The sequence below is a fragment of the Pseudorca crassidens genome, chromosome 6 (genome assembly GCF_039906515.1).
Source record: "Pseudorca crassidens isolate mPseCra1 chromosome 6, mPseCra1.hap1, whole genome shotgun sequence".
NCBI lineage: Eukaryota > Metazoa > Chordata > Mammalia > Artiodactyla > Delphinidae > Pseudorca > Pseudorca crassidens.
Window position 1 is genome coordinate 35,472,421 of NC_090301.1, and position 22,768 is coordinate 35,495,188.

At 37.7% G+C, this 22,768-nt stretch overlaps 2 protein-coding genes across 6 annotated transcripts in view; one reads left to right on the top strand and one right to left on the bottom strand.

Annotated features, from left to right (window-relative positions):
• Nucleotides 1-896: 896 nt before the first annotated feature.
• Nucleotides 897-14,425, bottom strand: C6H2orf69 (chromosome 6 C2orf69 homolog). Its single transcript, XM_067741070.1, has 2 exons — nucleotides 13,924-14,425; nucleotides 897-3,906 (listed from the first exon to the last, which is right to left on the bottom strand). The coding sequence occupies exons 1-2, from the start codon at nucleotides 14,278-14,280 to the stop codon at nucleotides 3,079-3,081; spliced, it is 1,185 nt and encodes a 394-aa protein (XP_067597171.1). The 5' UTR covers nucleotides 14,281-14,425; the 3' UTR covers nucleotides 897-3,078.
• FTCDNL1 (formiminotransferase cyclodeaminase N-terminal like) overlaps nucleotides 14,341-22,768 on the top strand; it is a 94,738-nt gene continuing 86,310 nt past the window's right edge. Inside the window, exon 1 of one of the 5 annotated variants that reach the window (XM_067741075.1) lies at nucleotides 14,341-14,718. In XM_067741075.1, the coding sequence (XP_067597176.1) occupies nucleotides 14,705-14,718 (14 nt within the window). In that variant the 5' untranslated portion in view covers nucleotides 14,341-14,704. Of the gene's footprint in view, nucleotides 14,736-22,768 lie in introns of all 5 variants that reach the window. The other 4 variants (XM_067741073.1, XM_067741072.1, XM_067741078.1 and 1 more) reach the window with 4 other exon arrangements.

Sequence of the window (22,768 nt, forward strand, 5' to 3'; positions counted from 1 at the left end):
AGGAATGCACGTCTGGATGGAGTTGGAACTGTGCTGCTGTGACTCCTTCCCCCAGTGCTAAAAAACAGATATAGTCAGGAGGAACTAACATAGATGATTGGTAGTCACCCACATATCTCTGGTGTTACCTTACAGTCTTTTTTCAAGCATACAGGCCATGGGTGTTTGGATGTCTTAAATACACCTAAGTTATATTGTATTTTTTCAAGTTCCATTAAACAGGATACTAAAATGACCATCCTAAGTGACTGCCTGTCTCTACCACTAAGAGCTGCTTGGCCTCTCTGCCTTTGTAAAGAGCAACCTGAATTCACAGATGTCTATCTACATGAATATCTTACCCTCTAAAGCATGTTTCTCTTAAAAGCCCTTAAATGAAGTGTAACAGAATAGCTCTTTTAAGAATAATACCTTTTTGTTTCATATTTTTCCTCTTAAGCCTTAGGCTATTACACATTTCCATCCTCACATGCTGGAACTGTTTTGTCTGTACTGTATCCTCAGTGCCTAGACCTTCTTTGCCCTTGGTGGGGCTTAGATATTGCATGAATGAAATGAAAAACAGATCACACCATATTCTAACCAAGTCTCTTGATGACAGCTAAAGGAATACAGATGATTAGCGTAGAAAAGGAAGAACTTACTTATTTTCGAGAGATTTTGTTGTCTAGGAAATCCAACAGAAGGAAATGATGCTATTTTCTGTGGAGCAATTTAAAGGAAAAGAAGAGATGTATTTTTATAGGAAAGGTTCAAAGTTGCCTGTGTAAAAAAACATGGAGGTTAATGAAAACACACACAAACCCAAACTGGCAAAGTGGAGAGAAATCGCTTCCTTCCAAATAATGATCTAAAGTTTTAACAAATCTAGTAACAAACAGCACATCCAAACAGACTTCTGTGGATTAAATTTAATACAACTGTACATTCATGCTGTGGCGGTAACAACTTTCACATTATTTGTTTGTTTGACTACTTTTCTCAGTTGACTCTTTCATGACACAAACACAAAGGCACAATCCAAAGGATACACTAACATTTATAATAGTTTTAAACAAATGTGGAGAAAGAACAAATTTTAAGTATTAAACAAATATTTGAATATGGATCAACTTGAATATATTTTCATTAAAGAAAATATTTTCAGTTCTCAACACTGTCTCATTTTGATGCAATGGCAATTCCAGGTGTCCCAGACAGTTATTCTTAATATCCATTCAACATATAACAATTACAATTAAGCATTTACATGACTGGATAGCTACAAGGACCATATTTTAAATATCTCAGATTTTTAAATGAATCTTTCTGCTAAAAGTCATACGTTTTCCATTTTAGTTAATCCTGTAGAAATAAATGCCTTTCCTTCCCCCCCTCATTAAAGTACTCAGTAACTTAGCTATGTTACATTAGATACACATAAATTTAACCAAGGATTATTAAACGTATTGAAAGAAGCCATCCAATCAATAATGGTGCTTTAAGACAAGGTAATAAGTCAAACGTTAGAATTAGGCTGACTTGTTTCCTTGTTGGGAATTTTGGGTCTCAAAAGAAACAGCAGGTATTTAAAAGAAACCAAAGCAATATAAAACTACTGTACTTCATCCTTAAGGAAAAAAACACTGAAAGATACTATTCTGAAGTTCATACAATTTAAGCATCTGGTAAGTAAAAATCCTTTCTTATAAGTTTCTGAATATTTGGAATATATTCATAGAGTCATTAAAATATAATTCTGAGACGAAACCAAGAAATTAACATTTTAAACTATTGTTTTATATATTTAGACCCTCTGGGTTATTGATATTAAGCTTCAGTCTTTTTTTCTTTTTCAGTCTGAAAGCAGCATGTTACTTCCCTGCTTAATTATTTCATGACCTGCAAAAGCTAATTATTAATAAACAATTCTTAAAAAGACCACTAGCCTTTTATTGTAATCTTTCAATGTTAGTTGATATTCATTAGATCTTGGTTTCTCAAAATGTATTTATCTAGGTCAAGAAAAATGGGCAGAAGGAAACCTCACCCAAATTATGTAGCAGTGTTAAGCAAATTCAGTCTCTGAGCCAAAATTAAATCATTTGTGTCTTCAAACTTTCTCTTTCAACTTTTCATATAGCAATATAGTTTTACATTTTGGCCAAGGAGAGATGCTTTCTTTGGGCAGACAAAATCATGCTTCAGGAGAAATAGTGACTTAGTTCTATAGAATCTGTCTCCTTTTCAATAGGGCACTACCAAATAGAGTATTATATTTTACCTAAGTTGCTCTCTTTCAAAAGATGATAGGATGAAACAATTTAAAATCTGTACTGTATTTTTACCCAGTATACATAATTATGTTCAATTTCAAACAATTTTCCAAAAGAACTGGTTTTTTGCCAAAATGCAAGAAACTCCAAAATGTCTTATCCAAAAGTTGCCAATTAAAAATTAAGCCACAGTGCTTAAGTGTAGGATTTTTAAAAACTAACTTTACACTACTGCACATTCTTAGATATGTGGAAACAAATACATTTTGACTCTTAAGAAAAAACACTTGATGGCACACTGAAGAATGACACCATAAGTTTATAAACATAAGGGGCAGGGTCTAGTTATTGCAAATTGATGGAAAACATCAGTGTGCCTTCACGTTGTTTGAAGAGAAACAGTGTTTCCACTCAAAAGTTTTCAGTGCTAAAATACCTAATTACCCTTAAAGTATCACCAAAATTGGTTTTAAACATTACTCAGAAAATAAACTATTTCCAACAATCACCATCTTAATTGCCTTTTATAAGGACTATATTATAACTTTCATTCTTAAGGGTCTTATATCTCCCTGTAGGATTATCACAAACCACCTTCTGGATTTCAAATAAACTAATTCTAACCCAGTCCCAATTAAAAACTATCCACGTTCACAAGCAAGGAACACTACTGCATGTTACACTCATAGTTTAGGAATGTGTGCTTCCTTCCCCCCACCCCCCACCAAAAAAAAACCTGACAATGCATCTATGAATTACATCTCATTATCTGAATTTATAGCACAAAGTGCTTCTGCTCTTCTGCATTAATAATACTGCAGTCTCAAAATACTTCATGAACCCTGAAGTGATTCTCTATGGAAGGAGCTTCGTTTGCAAAATGAATTTGGCTAGTCACCTGCATACCAAAATCTCCAAGTATCTGAACAAATTTCTTGTGCTCCTTTCCAATCCAAGATCTCATTGGATCATGTACTTGGTAAGGTGTTACATGGGTGTGAACAATAATCCCTGTTTGTGCAAATTCTTTCAAGACTTCTGGATAAGTAATCCAAGTATTGCTTCCCCCAGAATGACCGCCATCCAGCCAGTACATTGTTTTTATGCTTTTGATAAAAGCATCAATGTTCTTGTCTTTCTTGGCTTCTTTCAATTCAAAAAGCAACTGATTCAAAACAACACAACCTTTACTGAATCCAATCAAAGTAAAAGAAGCACCATTTAGTGATGGTGGATAAAAACTCATGGCAGACTCATCAAATTTTTCACAGGTCCTCTCTTTGTCTCCCCGGCAACCATTAGTAGTATGAGAAGAACTGGATCTACAATTAGATGCTTTGGCGTCCTTATTCAAATCTTTCACATTCTTCTTTGGTAGCAAACTCTTCTGACTTAAGTTAAAAGCATTAACTAATAACGTATAAAGATGCTTAAAAGCTCCAAAGTCAGTATTGTGTTCTGGAGCACCAAACATATTGCTTTTCACAAAATTGTCATAGCAGCTGAATTTGTGCAAATGCATTCGGGAACACTTTATCACCCAAATATAACTATTGGGGAACCGGTGGGCTAAAATGGTGGCAACATTTTCTAGACTCCAGTTTTCCCACTGATAATTCTCAGGATGACGAGTCATAATTTCATGGTAATTCTGAAAGGTAAGAAAGATAAAACAAATATTAAATACACAGTTATGTAAAATTATTTCCACAAAATTAGTTTCCCATTTTTATTGGGGAGGAAGTAGGGATGTTATAATGACCTATGGTTAATGTACTAGAAATGAAAACTATAAATCTATTACCTTCTGGCTTTAAGATTTTAAACAAATCACTTCTTCAGTTTAAGCCTCAAATCCATCAAACACAGGGTTATAAGATAAAGCTAAATAGCACAGTAGAAATTTTAATAAGAAAACACTTCAGAATGATTATAGATTTTTAAATGGATTTTATTTAGTATACATATGATCTATTATTCCTAAGACATTAACTGAAAATAAAAATTTGGTTTCTTAGACAGATTTTTTGACCAACACAGAATTCTAAAATATTTTCCTATTAAAGCTGCTATTCTGAACTCCTCCCTCTTTGGATTACTCTAGCAACCTGAATGCTATGTTTAATTTCAATTTTAGTATTACAAAGCTGCAATGAACATTATAGAAAAATCTTCATGTACATCTGTGATTACATCCTTAAAAATAAATTCCCAGATGTGGAAAAACTAGGTCAAAGAATATTCATAATTTAAGGTTGACTATATAGACTACAATACTGTCTTCCAGAGAAGTATGTATAATTTTTCTTTTATCTTTGTTAAATTTCATTGGCACAGGATAACTTATTCTAATTTGAATTTATTAAAAATTTAAATGAAGTTGAAATTTTGTTCATATATTTATTAGCCATCTGGATTTCTACTTGTGCCTGTTCATATCTTTTGCCTTTTTTTATTTGGTTTATTTATAAGTATTCTATATATATTAATAACTTTTTGTTTATGTTCTAAGACGTACATGTAAGTTTTGTTTTCCTTTCAATTTTTATTCATAATATCCTTAAAAAAGGGAAATTCATTCAAATTTATTTCATTTATTCTATAAAATTTATTGGATACGTACTGAACAGTCATGGATCAGAAGAGATGAAACCCCTGCCCACAAAGAGTGCACATTCTAGTACAGAGATACATAATAACTCCATGAGTTAATAGAGCAGCACCCTCCAACAGAAATATAACATGAGCCACATGTACAATTTTCTAGCAGCTACGTTAAAAAAAAAGTAGAAAGTTAACAGGTGAAAAAAAAATTTTTTTTTTTGGCCACGCCCTGCAGCATGCAGGATCTTATTAGTTCTCTGACCAGGGATTGAACCCATGCCCCCTAGTGGAAGCATGGAGTCTTAACCACTGGACCGCCAGGGAAGTCCCAAAATTATTTTTAATAATACATTTTATTAAGCCCAATACATCCAATATATTATCATTTCAACATGTAACCAACATAAAAAATACTGAGATTATTACATTTCTTTTTCTTTCTAAGTTTTTGAAATCTAGTGTATATTTTACACTTACAACACATCTCAATTTGGGTGCTAAATTTTCATCGGAAATACTTGATCTGAATTTAGATTTCATAAGATTTACAGTTGCAAAAGTAGATTCACATACCCAAGTTGCTCAAACACACTTAAAAGTTTTCCAGGAACTGAACTATCAGTTTTTAGATTTAAAGTTAAATACAATTTAAAATTTAGTTCTTTGATCACACTAAATTTCAAGCGGTCAATAGCTACAAGTAGCTAGTGGCTGGACAGCACAAGACGTTATACGTGATAAGGGTGATAAGGAGTGTAAAGTTTTGGAGTGGGTGGAAGATTATTATTTAAACACAGGGTAGTCTCCAATAAGACAATAGCTGAGAAGGGCCTGAAGGAGCTGAGGGATTGAGTCATGATTATTTCAGTCATAAGGAACTGTAAAATGACCTGAAGTGGAGCCATCGTTTGTGTAACCAAGATACACCAGTGAGACCAGTGTACCTCCAGTGAAGTGAAGAAGGAGCAAAAGTGACCACTAAGAGGGTCACAGAGATTGCTGGTGAAGAGGGGAGGTGCTGATCATGCCTCGTAAGATACCCTGAGGACTCTGGCCTTTGCTCTGATAGGGTGTGGAGTAGATGGCTGATATAATCTGTTTGGAAGGATTACTCTGACTTCTGTGTGCAAAGGGGCAACAGTTTGATGCAGGGAGACCAGTAGGAGGCTACTTAAGTATAACCCCAATGAGAGAAGGTGGCTCGAACCACAGTGGCAGTAGAAGCAAAGGTGGTAAGAACTGGTCAGATTCTGTATATATTTTGAAGGTAGAGTCAACAGCATTTGCTAATGGACTGGGTATAGGGTGTGAGAGAAAGGAAATAGAACTGTACTTTTTCCTTATTTCTAACAATCATATAGCAAACATTTTTAAATGCACCTCTCTTTTGACCTAGTAATTCTACTTCTAGGAGTTTATCTCAGGGATATACTTGCACACATGCATAAATAAATCTGTCTAAGGACATTTATTCCTGCTTCAGTTCTATGAGCACTCACACGGGTTGTAAAATACGGGTTGTAAAATAAGGGCTAAAAAACTCCCTGAATGCTGAGCTATCATTTGTGTTTAAAAAAAAAAGTTTGCCTCAGCATAGAATGTCTCTGGAAGGACATATAAATCAGTAACAATGGTTAGCCTTAGGGAAGGGAAATCGGAGACTGCCTCCAGTCATCCAAAGAGATGAAAAGGAGACTTATTTTTCAATGTACAACCTTAAATAAAATGAATTTTTAGCAACATACACATTTTTCTATTAAAAAAATTAAGACTAATAAAAGTAATACTACAAAAATTTAGTCTACATGCAAAGGTATAAGGAAGATATAAAAACCACCAATCCATAAAACCACCATTAGAAATAATCACTATTAAAATTTTGGTGTCTAGTATTCCAGTGTTCTGTAGTATACATACACATATACAAGTATGTATGTAAGAGAGCATTCTTTATTTCTTCCCTCAGCAAGATTATACACACAGTTTTCACTTAAAAATGTTACAGGCATGATTCCTTATCAATAAGTATAGATTTGTATAATTTTTAGACTTCCCATCAAAAAGATTGATACCAATTGATACTTCCACTGGAAGTATACATGAGTGCTTATTTTCTCACATCCTTACCCACACTGGCTATTAGCATTAATTTTTAAAATATCTTTGCTACTAAGATAAAATGATATCTTACTTTTAATTTGCATATTTTTATTCCTAATCAGGTTGAACATTTTTCTATGTTTATTGGCAATTTTCATTTGTTAATTCTCTATTCATATCCTTTGATAACTTTCCCAAAAGGATGCTCAAGTCCTTCTTAACAGTTTTTACCTCATTAATATTAAGTTTGTCATATATGTTAAAAAAAACCTATTCCCAGAAGGCCATCATTTAATTTTTTTATGGATTCTGCTACTGCCTTCTGCACATCCAGATTTATGAGATATAAAATTATCATAGGAGCTTGGATCTGAAAGGGCTCATCTAAATCCTTTTTTTTTTTTTTTTGATAAATATCTCTTTTTTTTATTTCAGTGAGAAAACAAATTTGGGCCCTTTCCCTTGTCCCTACCTATAAGAAATCTACACTCTTTTTCTGCACAGAACGCTTTCGTCCAAAAAATGAAAGAATTTGCAATTCAGGCACCAATGTAAAGAATAGAGGGATGAACATGAAAGGAACTACCCCCACATGCAGAGGTGGGCATGTGTGCACACACATGAGCATCATCAGAAAGGGAAGGAACAAATTTCCAACACAAATTGAAAGGTGGAAATATTCTTGCCTATTGAACTTTGACTTCCATTTCTTCATATATTCATCAGTGGGCATTTGTGGGTCACTAAGCACAGTTCACAGTCCCTCAAGAACACAGTCCAGTGGGAGAGACAGAGATAAATAATTACAAGGCAATATGATTACTGCTGTAAAGCAGGGATATGTGAAGAACTGTGAGGGGACATAGAGAAAGGGAGACTCGAGCTATGTTTTGGGACATCAGGGAAGGCTCCACAAATACATGAGCTCAGTTTTGTAGTATTAGTAGAAATTCCAGAATTATGCAGTAGAATTCCTATTATGTCTGAAGTAGGAATATTAGTCAGGTCTTCATAAAGACACCCAAATATTAGTTGGGAAGAACAGCGCCAACACTGAATTATTCTATGGATTCCTAAATAGCTAGTTATAAGTGCCAAATACACAAGAAAGCACAAACATCTAAATCGTTTTTATAGCTAAGGAAACTGAGCTCCTACAAACTATACAGTTATTTATATTATATAGTTATTTAATGAGCTAAAATGAATAAGATTTTATGACTCCATTTAGTCTCTACCACATAGGAGGTGGTAAACCTAAAAACTTGGTGTTTTCTTTGATTAACCAGAGGTTACATGATCAGAGTAGGAAAATGCTCATACTAAGTAACTGTGTGTATGTATTAAAATGTAAAAGTAAGACTGTTACTCTTTTGTCTAATAAGTCCAAATCTAAGAACAATGGATAAGTACTCCGATATTCTAGAAAGAGACACCAGACATCCCCATAGGACTTGCTAACAGGTAGTCAAAACCAGTTCTGCAACCCAGGCTACTATACAAGGCCAATCTACAGAAGAGGTGGAAGAACGTGGGAAGAAAGGGTTTTCTTTTGAGAGAGTTTTCATCCCAGTTGGGAATGCAATGCACTTACTCTCCCTGTAAGGGTTAAAGGGTAGGAGGCATGCTTCCTCATCCCCAGTGAGGCAGGCGGCAAGAGAATCTCCTGGAGAGATTAAGGGGTAGTTACTCCACAGGTAGATGCTTGCTGACCTGCAAAAACATAAAGGCCCATCCCACACTGCTACTGAAGTACTGGTACAAAGGATTTTTAGGAAAACTTGACATGTGTCTCCATGATAAAGACTTAAGTTAGGTGGACTATTGTTATAGCAGAGTGAGGAGAGCTATATAGGGTACGAGCTGTACTTCCATAAAAAATGCGTCAAGGGGGCATCTTCGCTGAGCATAAAGTGGACATCTCACGTAAGCAAGCTAAAAGGACCGTAACAGGAACAGCCTAAGAAGGCTGCTCGTCATAGCACACGAAGCCCCAGGGTATATGGTCAGATGTGAAATAGTAGAGTGAGTGTGTGTGTGTGTGTGTGTGCGCGCGCCCATGGTTCTTGGCACAGAGGTCCTAAAACCCTTGGAATTTCATGGGTGACAGGGGTTGGTCACCAGAAAGACCAAGACATGATGAGAAGTTTGGAACTTTCAACCCCACTCCCCATTCTCCAGAGAGGGACTGGAAATAAAGTTAAAGACTGATCATACCTATGCAATGAAGCCTCCATAAAAATCCCCAAAGTACAAGCTTGGATAGCTTCCAGGTTGGTGAACACAGGAGGTGCTAGGAAAGAGGTGCACTCAGAGAGAGCATGGAAGCTCTGCACCTCTTCCCACATACCTTGCCCTGTGCATCTCTTCCATCTGGATGTTCACCTGTATCCTTTATCATATCCTTTCATAACAAATGGGTAAACACTATGTAAACTGTTTTCCAAAGTTCTGTGAGCCATTCTAGCATACTAACTGAACCCAAGGAGGGGGATCGTGCAAACCCCAATCTATAGCTGTTCAGTCAGCAGTACAGGTGATAAACTGGGACTTGGCGACTGGCGTCTGAAGTGGGGAGGGGAAAAGACTTGTGGGACTGAGCCCTTAACATGTGGAATCTGACACTAACTCCAGGTAGATAGCATCAGAATTGAATTGAATTATAGGACACCCAGCTGGTGTTGCAGAGAATTGCTTGGTGTGGGGGGAAATACCCACACATCTGTTGTCAGAAATATTCTGAGTGTGGTAATAGTGTGAATAGCAAAGGAGAATCACATAGGAGAAGTGAGTCTTTTCCTACTCACCAGGACATACACTTAGGGCATGGTCATCTATATATCCTAGTGTTTAGGAAAGCAAAAGTTTTTAAAAGCTAAACTTGGAAATGACCCAAATGTTCATGAACTGCTGAATGGGTAAGCAAATTGTATGTCCATACACAGAAAACTACTTGGCATTAAAAAGAAATAAACTTCATGACAGAAAAAACAGGAAGAATGCATTTCAAAAGCATTAGGCTAAGTGAAAGAAGCCAGACACAAGACTACATACTACATGACTCCTAACTAATGAAAATCTAGAAAAGGCAAAACTATACTGAAAAGAAAGCAGATTAGTGGTTGCCTGTGGCTGAGAAAAGAGATTGACTAAAAGTAGGGCACAGGGGTACTTTTTAGGGTGATCAAGATGTTGTATTACATGATTATTGTGATGGTTACATAATTGTATTCGTTGAAATTCATCAAATTGTAAACTTACACTTAGAAATAGGGCTTCCCTGGTGGTGCAGTGGTTGAGAGTCCGCCTGCTGATGCAGGGGACACGGGTTCGTGCCCCAGTCCGGGAAGATCCCACAAGCCACGGAGCGGCTAGGCCCGGGAGCCATGGCTGCTGGGCCTGCGCGTCCAGAGCCTGTGCTCCGCAACGGGAGAAGCCAGAACAGTGAGAGTCCCGCGTACCGCAAAAAAATAAAATAAAATAAAAAAAAAGAAAAAAAAGAAATACCTACAATCCTGTATCCTGAGGATCTAAAAAGCAAGAAACTCAAGAAAATTGGACAGTACCTACTTAAAAAAATTCTGATCCCCCTCCAAAATCACTACTGATAAGAAAAACATCAGGAGGTACCTAAAGAAAAGTGAATTACTACGGCCTCAGCTTTCCTATAATTCAAAGGATAAAAGGGCAAGCATAGAATAAAAAAGGACATACAATAAAAGATGACTGCAAGAAGGAAATCAAAAAAGTAATGGTAATTAGCATTTAAAATTACACTGTCAACCAGATCCAATTAACATCAAATAATGAATCTGTGTTAACATGAGGCAAAACTTCTAATGGTATCCTACAAAGTTCTGTTTGGCCCTATTCTGTTCAATATTTATCCAAATTAAAAATAAAGATATAGAAAGAATGCTTATTTAATCTATATATGATATAAATGAAAATAAAGGTTCTAAAAGGATCAATACACTAAAAGATGAGCTGTATCTCACAGGGTAAATTTCATAAGAATAGACATTAGGCTCAAAAGAATCAAGTGCAAAGAGAAGGAAATCTGAGCCTAAAAGCCCTTCATATAATAATAGCCAAGTAGCACTTAATACATTGTTCAAAAGAACTTACGTTTATTCATTCAATAAGCTATCTACTGAACACCTACTTCATGCCACTCACTAAGCATCGCAGATATAACAGTGAAGAAAACAGACGTGAAGCGTGCATCATACTAGTGGAAGACAAAATCCAAAATGAATAACTAATATAGTAAATGAAATGGATAGAAATGAATTATCCTAATTATTTATTAGGAGAAAAGTTGACAGGGATCCTGTGCACATGTATGATTATTAAATAGGATGGTCATCAAAGGCCTCACTGTGAAGGCAACTTTTGAGCAGAGACTTGAAATAGGTGAACTAATGAATCCTTACAGACATCTGCAGGAAAATTGTTCCAGGCAGTACGTGCAAACTTGAGGTCAAGTGTGTCTACCATGAGCAATATGAAGAAGGCTGGTGTGGCTGGAACCTTCTGTGGAGAGTAAAACAGATAAAGGAAACACTCAAAAAAGCAGCAGGGTGGGAATTCCCTGGCAGTCCAATGGTGAGGACTCCGGGCTTCCACTGCAGGGGGCACAGGCTCAGTCCCTGGTCAGGGAACAAAGATCCTGCGTGCCAAGCAGTGTGGCCAAAAAAGAGAAAAAAAGAAAAGAAAAGCTACAGGGTGGGAAAGGTAAATAGAGTGAAGGGCCTTGCATGCCATCAAGAGGACTCTGGCTTTTACTATGAGTGGCACGGGAAGCTGCTGGTGTTTCGAGCAGAGGTGTGGTATGATTTGACTTAGGTTTTTAAATGATTATTCTGATCACTTCTAGATACATTTAGGAGGTAAAGCCACTTTATTTGCTGATGTATTAAGAGAGGACAAAAGGATAATTTCAAGATTTCTAACTTGAGCAACTAAATAGGAAGTGTTTCCATTAACTGAGAGACAAGATGATGACTACAGGAAGAGCAAGTTTAGGGACAAAGATCTCTAGGCATATTTGGTTTCTTCTCTCAAAGATCTCTCAAAGATCCAGAGACTTTAGGTTTGAGATATCTATTAAATGTCCGAAAGGAAATACGTGCATGTAACGGCAAGTTTAAAGTTCCAGGAATAGGCTAGAACACAAATGTTGAAGGTCGTCAGAGTATAGTAGCATGTAAAGCCACAAGACTGAAAGAGATCACAAAGGGAGTAAAGGTAGTCAGAGGAAAAGTCCAAGAACTGAGCACTACAGAACTCCCCAATAATTAAAAAGTTCATCAGAAAGATAAGGGAGGGTAACTCATTGGGTATTCACATATTTAATCCTCATTGATATCCTATACATCATCATTCCCATTTTGTAGCTGAGCTGGCTGCAACACAGAGAGATTTAACAATTGGCCAGATATTTCATAGCTAAAAAGTGCAGAATCAGGGTTTAAAACTAGGCGATCTGGCCTCAGAGCCTTTGATGCATTATTATTCTCTATTTCTTCTCTAAAAGCCCTGGGTTTTTAGAGGACTTCATACTCTGCATAAATCAACAGTATATCACTGTCCAAAAAGCTAATGGAATCTCAGGCTACTTAAAGAAATGGATGATGTCAAAATGAAAGGAGGTATCAGTCTAACTATATTTAGCACTTTATAGATTTCACCTGAAGATCTGTGCTATATTCTGACTTGCACACTTTAAAAATATTTAGTAGGTGTTCAATGACAGTTAGTTATCATTATCATTATCATCATTATTATGGATGCACACAGTAGCTGGTCCACAAAACCCTGGAAGTCACTGTCAGCAATGCCATGCTGATTTCCCAAACCGAGCAAAAGGGCATCAACTGAGTACAGTAAATTTCTCCTCTTAAATCGAAATACTAGTTTTGATTAGCAGTCAACTAGACCAGTCAATTACTTGGAGGGCAAGAGAAAAAACTACATTTACCTTCATCATCATCTGACTCAGGGCACAACGTTTGTAAACATATTTTTTTAAAGCATTAATTTCAAAAACAATAATTGTTTAATAAACTAATTATTTCACGGTTTAAGAAACACATTCAGCCATATTTTAGCTTCACCTGTCTATACCAGCACTACCCAAGAGAACTCTGTGATGAAGGGAATATTCCGTGGAAATGCTCTGTAACTGCACTGTCCAGTACAGCACACACAAACCTTAGGGGCCGCTGAGCATTTGAAATGCAGCTAGTGCGACGGAGAAACTGGATTTTTAATTCTATTTAGTTTTAATTAAATAGCCCCATATAACTAATGGCTACCCTATTAGACAAAGCAGTTCTAGATTAAGATCTAGATTAAGGCCCAGCTTTCCAGGACAACATAGCCATGTATATTTGCCTGCAGCCGCAAGATTAATAATAAAGATAAAATCACACACAAAAAAGTACAGAATTTAGGTGAGCATCAAAATATTGACATGCTTAGCGATTCCTGTCCCTTTTCTTCCACCCATTCTCCCCTTCTTAGGGTTACTGAGAGCGTCACACCCTAGTACCAGTATTTTGTCTGTTTACTTTTTAATAACTGCCAGCACGCTAATTTAAAAGCCCTCTCTCCGCCTCCTGCCCCCTCCCCCACAGATCCTCTGAGAAACCAAGTTATAGAATAAATACACATTTTCTCGTTTCTAGGCCTTCAATTCCACCCCCTCGAAACCTGGACTGACGGCTGGCTCTTTCGATGTCGTAGCCCTCCAAGGACACCTCCTGTCTAGGGCTCTATGAGGAGGGGGTCAGGGCGTGGAAGGGGCGGTTCTGGATTTCGTGGAGCCACCCCGTTTAGCGCCATGTGTGAGTGTGTTCAGGCGAGGCAAGGAACCGGGCCCCAGCTACGAGGGAGGAATCTAGAGAATTCGCATATGTACAAGAAGAAGGAGCAGGTGCCCAGGCAGGCCGCAGGTTACCTGCACATCCCCGGGGAAATAGAGTACGTGATGCTGGGGCGGTGGTTGCGGCTCCTCCTTCGCCAGGTCCCCAGGGAGGTCCCGCTGTTCCAGTCCCTCCCCAGCGGCCGCCACCGCCGCCGCCGCCAGCAGGACCAACTCGTTGCCTCGCTGCGGGTCGGCTCCCGGCACCGCGGACAGCTGCACGCACTGCTGCCTGCACCGCTCGGCTGACGGGGAGCCGAGAGCGTCGCTGCGGCTGCTGCTGCCGCCCAGGTTCATGGTTCCGGCCTGAGAGCTGAACGCTGCGACTCCGATTCCGAGCTGCGGTAGCAGGAGAAGCAGCGGCGGCGACCGCAGGAGCCCGAACCCCCACATGGGTCGCCGCCGCCAGAGCGGGTCCTAGGGTGTGGGAGGGCCTGAGGGAGGACGTTGGGCCGGGTGCCCAACGGTCTGCGGGAGCGACCCGGGCGAGAGCCGACCCCGAGGGCAACGACGGCGTCAGAGGCCGACGTCCGCGCGCAGCGTGCGTAAAGGAAGGAGGGGTGTGCGCGAAATCCGACTCCGGTTCCCGGAGGGGGCGATGAGAAGGGGGCGTGGCCTGAGGCAGGACGTTTGTGATTGGTGGGTTCTGCCGCGGCCGGGAAGTTCGAACGGAAGTCTGGGAAAGAGTCTGAAGAGAGCAAAGGGAGCGGGAATGAACTGAGAACCCCGAGCAAGACGGGCGGCAGTTGTGATACAGGCGCAGCAGGTGCTGCCCGAAGGTCGCTTCTAGTACGGGGTAGAGCGTTTTGAGTATACCATGCTCCCCTTTCGGTAAGCTCAACTTTCAGGTGAGGTTTTTCTAGTCCTTCGAGCCTTAAAAGAGATACAACCCCAAAGATTAGAGTAATTCTGTCCTGTTACAGAAATCTGTGGGAAGTTTTCTGCATGCCCTGGATGAAGGGAATCTCCCTCTTCTCATACTCTCGAGTTTCTTTGTAGGTACACAAAGATTTCTAAGTTCTTGGGAATATATTTAGATAAGAAGTTTAATGCATCTCTGATTGGTAGCAGGGAGCAGGGCACATGGGGGAAAGGCGTTAGTTGTTACATACACATTTGCTGTCGGTGTTTGCAGTCAATGGGATTTGCTATTTTAAGGTTTTCAAAAACCAGCGTGAACAGTAGGAAAGTCATAGGTGTCCAACAACAATCTGTGACCAGTTGTGTATGAATAAGATTTGGACAAATGTATGCTAAAGACAGGGAAGGGAGGGGAGAGTCCAGTATTCTAAATTTAAGTGCTTGTGAGGCAAGGCACTGTAAAGAACCTTGTGGGAGAGAGAGAATATTAGTGAGAATTTAAAATATTACAGCTAGCATTTATTGAGGCATACTATAGGCCAGGAATTGAACTAGGCACTTCATATATTAACTGATCTGAGTTTATATATGTGTGTGCTTAAGCACACATACTGTTTTCTTACTCCACATATCAAATATTAATAAATAGCCTTGAAGTAAGAGCACAAATTAGCAAATGATAAAATGATAAAATATATATATTTATATATATAGATATATATATATAAAGTATATATATATACTTAGTGACTTCATGAAGATGTAATGCTAGCCTACTCTAAATTATTGAGTTCCATCTGACATCATAATAGTGTAACCAATCAAAATTGTTTATTATTCTAAGTATGTCTATCTACTGCTTTCTAAAAATAAATGGTTAAAAAGAAGCAGAGGCTAACTATATAATAATGAATATATATTAACCATATTTTGGCAACCAGCCTTCATTCTATTTTGTGAATCACATGCACGTTGTTACTGTCTCTTGTTAAGTAGAGGATTACTGAAATGTAATCCAAAAACCCAAACATGTTCATGTACTCCAAATGCAGCTTTTGATTTTTGTGGTCTTGTTTTTAGGTTGACATTTTAACTGAATCTGTCACTATTGATAGGGATGGGGAGTTCTCATGTTTTGGAAAGAAAATTATTGTAGTAACATTAAATATACAAAAAGTTATTTCAATAGCTCTAAAGTAATTGAAGTCTTTGAGAAATACAAATAAAGATTTAAAGGGCAGAGTAAAGCAACAGACTGAAGTGAGCACAAGGTTTTTTCCCCACAGTCAAGGATTTACACAACCCTACAGGAGCCACTTCTAGAAAAAGTAATAGCTCTCAATTCATCGGTTGAGGTATTATGTCATTTATGGTAAGTCATTAACATTGTAATTCCTTCTGATAGGTCCCAGTGATATTATTGAAGTATCTGTTTTCTTTCTCTGTCCCCTCTTCCTTTTCCCAGGAAGACCAGTTTTGTAAATCACTACTTTTCTATCAACCATGGGCACAGACAGCTCAGCACTTCCTCTCTTTATTCTCCTTAAGAGCTGGGCTTTCCTTTCTCTCTAGAGATCTTACACATACAAAGTTACTATAACCAGTTGTTTGAGTTTACTCCTTTCTAACAGATAGAGATCTCCACTAAAAACCATTAGAAATAATAAAGTTCAGCAAGGTTGCAGGACACAAGATCAATATACAACACTTAATTGTGTTGCTATACACTAGCAATGAATAATCTAAAATGAAATTAATACAATTCCATTTACAATAGCATCAAAAGGAATAAAATACTTAGGAATAAATTTAATGAAGGAAGAGACTTGTATACTGAAAGCTACAAAACATTGTTGAAAGAATTTAAAGACCTAAATAGCACTGGGTGTTCACTCTGGCCCCTGTTGCTCCAGCACTGAACCCCTCTGAGGCGAAGGTGTCCTTTTTGGGAGGGGGGGAGATCTCATGCTTAGAAGGAGCAGAATCAGCTCGGACCTGGCCCTCAGGGCTTCTGCCCCCACACCTTGGGACCTGATCCTGCCCCTGAGAGGGTGGTGACACCCACTGAGCACAGGAGAAGCCCAACTTACATGTGGCTCTGGTTCTAGCCCCTCTATCTCCAGCCCCTCAAAAAAGGTGACAGCTACCAGCACACCCTAGTGGAAGACTTGACCAGTGCTCACTTCAGATCCAGCTGTCCCACCAAAGCCACTGGGCACACATAGACTGAATAGAGATGTTTCCAAACAAGGACACCCCTTCAAAACTGGGATAGGTAACTGTTTCACCTAATTTCACAGAGACAGAGAAAGTTAAGCAAAATGAGAAGACGGAGGAATTTGTTCCAAACAAAACAACAAGGAAACAAACCGGAAAAAACAACTAATGAAACAGAGATTAGGCTCCTTGAAGGGAGGACTGCCAAAACTCTTGTGGACATATTTTAAAGCAACCACACCCAGGCTCCACTCCAGATCATTAGAATTCAGAGATCAAGCACAAGGGGAATAAAATAAGATATCAAGGAGATTTGGCTAAGTTATTATTTATAAAACACATAAGATGACTGAATGGTGGAAAAAAGAAATCAGACAGGCTAGAGACCTTGGGACTCAAGGAATATCAAGGTGGTGAATACCCTAGGTTTTATTTTTGCCTTACATACTGCAGAAGTGATGCTAAAGAATTCAGAAACACCAGTGGACACAGACAAATATGTGTCTTGAAGTCTCAAAAAAGCCTCTCCTAGACACAGCACCAGGAAAAGGGAAGCCTTGAAATATAGAAAACTTTCAGAAAACAAATTCTCTATCCCAGCCAAATATCACAGAAAAAGACTTTGGCTACACCCAACAAGCAAAGGCTGAGTGAGGAGCCTCAACTTCTTATAATGAGGTACCCCAACACCCCTGCCAGGGTAGTGTCAGAGAAGGCCAAGTAGAGAGCCTGGACTTTCATTTCCATTCCTCCCCCACACACCCCCACAGTGCAGTGGATACTACACTGGACTGGAGAGTCAGGACTTTTACCATCGCCCAGCAATAATGAGATCTCCTCTACCACAGTGTCATTATAGACCATGTGGGGAGCCAGAACATCTACATCCAGTAGTAATGAGGAACTGTTCCCTCCCATCCAGTGTCAAAACAGGCCAAGTGGGGAATCTAGACTTCTACCTCCACCTAGTAGTAATAAGGTAGCAACTCTTCTCAGCTGGAGTGGTATCAGAGAAAGTGAGTTAGAACTAAAGTTTTAAATAAGATATAGAATCATAAAACATAATATAAAAAATTCCAGTTTTCATTTGAAAACCACTTGTTATAACAAGAATGAGGTAAGTCTCAAACTGATTGAAAAATGACAACCAACATATACCAAAAGTTAGATGTCAGAGATGTTAGAATAATCTGACAAATATTTTAAAGCAGCAATAAAAAACATGTTGCAACAAGCAATTACAAACACACTTGAAACAAATAGCCTCAAGAAAGAAATTGAAAGTTTCAACAATGAAATGGAAGATATAAAAAAAAAGACATAATGGATGGACTCAAAAGGAGAATGTAGGGAAGAGAGGAAGGAATAAGTGAATCTGAAGATAGAGTAATAGAAGTTACCCAGTCTGAACAACAGAGATAAAACAGACTGGAAAAAAAAAAAAACTCAGAATGCTAGGGGCTTGTGAGACCATCACAAAACACCTAACATTCATGTCATTAGACTTTTGAAGAAGAGGAGAAAAAGAGTAAGATTGAAAAAGTATTAAATAATGGCTGAAAAGTACCCAGATTTCACAAGAGACATGACCTATGGATTTAAGATTCTGAGTGAATCCCAAACAGGACAAAGCTAAAGTAATCTATGCCAATACCCATCATAGTTAAACTAAAGACAAAGAAAAAACCTTGGAAGCATCCGAAGAAAACTGACACCTTTCCTATAGGGGGAAAATAACCCAAATGACAGCAAATTTCTCATCAGGAACCATGGAGCGCAGGAGGAAGTAACACAATATTTTTCAAGTGTTGACAAAAAAGGAACTGTCAATCCAGAATCCTATACCTAGTGAAAATATCCTTCAGAAGTGAAGGGGAAATGAAGACATTTTCAGATGAAAGAAAACTAAGAGTATTTTTAACCAGCAGACTTATCCTAAAAGGATAACTGAACGAAATTCTCTAAACAGGAAGGAAACAATAAAAGATAGAACCTTGGAATATCAGGAAGAAAGAAAGAACATGGTGAGCAAAAATATGGGTAAATACAGCAGGCCTTCCTTTTCCTCTTGAGTTTTTTTAAATTATGTTTGACAGTTGAAGCAAAAAATTACAACACTGTCTGATGCTATAATTTTTCTTCTACATACATATATAAATGTATAGAGGAAATATTTAAGACAGTTATACTATAAATGGGGAAGGGCAAAGAGAGGTATGGTATCTATACTCAAACTGGTAAAATGATGACACCAGTAAACTGATAAGTGATGGATATATAAAATAATACTTAGATCCAACTGATTAAGAATCTATACAAAAAGGTATACTTACAAAACACTATAGATAAATCAAAATGGAATTCTCAAAATGCTCAAATAACCTATAGGAAGGCAGGAAAAAGGAGACAGCTTGGGGGAGAGGTGGTGCTGGGGAACAGAACAAACAAACCAAAATTTAAAATGGCAGACTAAAACCTAAACATATAAATAATTATATTAAATGTAATTGGTCTGAGTACACTAATTAAAAGGCAGAGATTGGCAGAAGTGATTAAAAAGCACCTCCCAACTCTATGTTGTCTATAAGCAACTAACTTCAAATATAATGATACATCAAATAAAAACTAAAAGGGCAGAAAAAAATATAATATGCAAACATTAAACAAAATAAAACAGTAAAGGGTATCAGGTAAAATTGACTTCAGAACAAAGTAAATTACTATAGATGTGCAAGATGTTACCTTTAGGCGAACCTGAGCAATTGGTACATGGGATCTCTCTGTATTATTTCTATAACTGCACATGAATCTATAGTCATTTGGATATAAGTTCAATTTTTAAAAATTTCATTAGGCTCATTTTTCATCTTACTGCAGGCAGCAGTTTTGCCAGTTGTTTGCTATCACATAACATAGGTCACTATTTTTCAAGGCTTCAATATAATTTCCTAATTGACTTAGTATCCCAGATTCCCCACACTGCCACCAGGCTCAGATATCAATCTAGACCTTTTTTTTTGCAATGGAAAGGGAATGTCATTATTCCTGATATGTGAAGAAAGACTTCTTACTTACCAGAGAATGAAAACAAAAGAAAACAAAGAGAATCAAATCCTAGTTTTAGTCCCTGAGGCCCTGGGCTGCCTTTGTTTCTAGGAGTTACCTCACTAGCCTTTTTTTTTTTTTTTTATAAGAACAACTTTTTCATATTTTATTAAAGTACATGAGTTTTATATGTACTGCTTAGCAAATTTTTAAATTTATAACTTATTTTTAGAGAAGTTTTACATTTACAAAAAAACTGAGGGGAATAGAGTTCCCATATTCCCCCTCCCCCCAACCCTAGTTTCCCTATTATTAACATCTTCCATTACTGTGGTACATTTGTTACAATTGATGAGCCAATAATGTTGATTACTTACATCTATAGTTTATATTAGGGTTCAATTTTTGTCTTTTACATTTTATGGATTTTTGTCAAATACATAATGCCATGTATCCACCATTAAGGTACCAAACTGAATAGTTTCACTACTCTAAATATCTCCTGTGCTCCAGCTATTTTATCCCTCCTTTCCTCCCTCCCCTAGAATCCTTGGAAATCTCCAATCTTTTTATTGTCTCCACAGTTTTGCTCTTTCAAGAATGTCATGTAGTTGAAATCATATAGCATGTAGGCTTTTCAGATTGACTTCTTTCACTTAGTAATAAGCATTTAAGCTTCCTCCATGTCTTTTTGAGGCATAATAGCTCATTTCTTTTTATTGCTGAATAATCCATTGTGTTGTTATACCACAGTTTCTTTATCCATTCACCTACTGAAGGACATCTTGGTTGCTTCCAAGTTTTGGCAATTATGAATAAAGCTACTATAAATACTTGTGTGGAGGTTTTTTATGGACATAAGTTTTCAAGTCATTTGGGTAAATACCAAGGAGTGTAGTGTTGATGGATCATATGTTAAGAGTATGTTTAGTTTTTCAAGAAACTGCCCGCTGTCTTCCAAAGTGACTGTACAATTTTTGCATTCCCACTAGCAGTGAGTGAGAATTCCTTCTGCTCTACATTCTCATGAGCATTTGCTATTGTCAGTGTTTTGGCTTTCAGCCATTCTAATAGATGTGTAGTGGTATCTCATTGTTTCATTTTGTAATTCTCTGATGACATATGATGTTGAGTGTCTCTCCATATGCTTACTTGCCATCTGTATATCTTTTTTGGTGAGGTGTCTGCTTAGATATTTGGCCCATTTTTATTTAGTTAGTTTATTTTGGGGGGCTTTGTTGGGTCTTAGTTGCGGCATGCAGATCTTTCGTTGTGGTGCGTGGGCTTCTCTCTAGTTGAGGGGCACGAGCTCAGTAGTTGTGGCGCATGGGCTTAGTTGCCCCACGGCGTGTGAGATCTTAGGTCCCCCACTAAGGATTGAACCTGCATCCCCTGCATTGTAAGACGGATTCTTTACCACTGGACCACCAGGGAAGTCCCTGGCCCATTAAAAAAAAATTTTTTTTTCTTATTGCTGAGTTTTAAGAGTTCTATATACATTTTGATACAAGTCCTTTACCAAATATGTATTTTGCAAAGATTTTTCTCCCAACCTACTGATTGTCTTTCATTCTCTTAACAGTGTCTTTCACAAAGCAGAAGTTTTAAATTTTAATGAAGTCCAACTTACCAATTTTTTTCTTTCATGGATTGTGCTTTGGGTATTGTATCTAAAAAGTCATCGCCAAACCCAAGGTCACCTAGCCTTTCTCATATGCTATCTTCTAGGAATTTTATTGTTTTGCATTTTACATTTATGACTATGATACATTTTGAGTTAATTTTTGTGTACGGTGTAAGATCTGTGTGTAAATTTATTTTTTTGCACATGATGTACGGTTGTTCCAGCACCATTTGTTGAAAAGACTATCTTTGTTCCATTGTATTGCCTTTGATCCTTTGTCAAAGATTATTTGACTATATATGTGTGGTTCTATTTCTGGGCTCTTTATTCTGTTCCACTGAGCTTGTCAATAGCCCTTTAATAATTTCCCTTATTTGCTCATGCTGATTTGAGTTGAATTTTTATCAGTTGCTGCTGAAATATCACTGATTAATTCAAGCACTTGGTACATGCCAAGCACTGTGCTAATCTCTTTACATAAATTTAACCACAGCAGTCTTTTGAAATAAACGAAGAAACTTGGGATTTGCGAGTTTAAGTAACATGTTGAAAATCATACCACTTATAAGTGATCCAGGTCTGTCTGCCTGTCTATACTGTATTACCTGTCAAAGATGACCTTGTTACTCCTTACTGGGACTATTAAAGTTGCTCTAATAGTCTCTCTTCTGCTGTTTACTGCCTTTAATTATAGTATAGTTGCTTTCTAAATTAAATACTGAGTACTTAGCCAGCATTGAAATCCTAAACTACTTCTCCAGCTTTTTTTCCTGTACTCTCTTACTTGCTCAGTGGGACGACTATATGATTTTGTATTACACCCTCGCTTTACTATATAAGTATATCACCTAACCTATTCCTATACTTGCTGCATCTCCAAGTATTAAAATTCCTTCTGTCAAAGTTCATCTCAAATGCCTCTTCTCCCTTGACCCTTCCCCATTTTGTACCCCAACTTCACCCTAAAACTGGAATTGAGAGCTTTCTCCTTAAAATAACCAAAGCATTTCATTTAAACCTCACTTGTGACACATCTTATGCCTTGTGTTTTAGTTATGTGAATTTAACTACTAGACTGTCACCTCCTCAACAGCTTGTATACTATGTAGAACCTGGCATTCATTAAAAAAAATT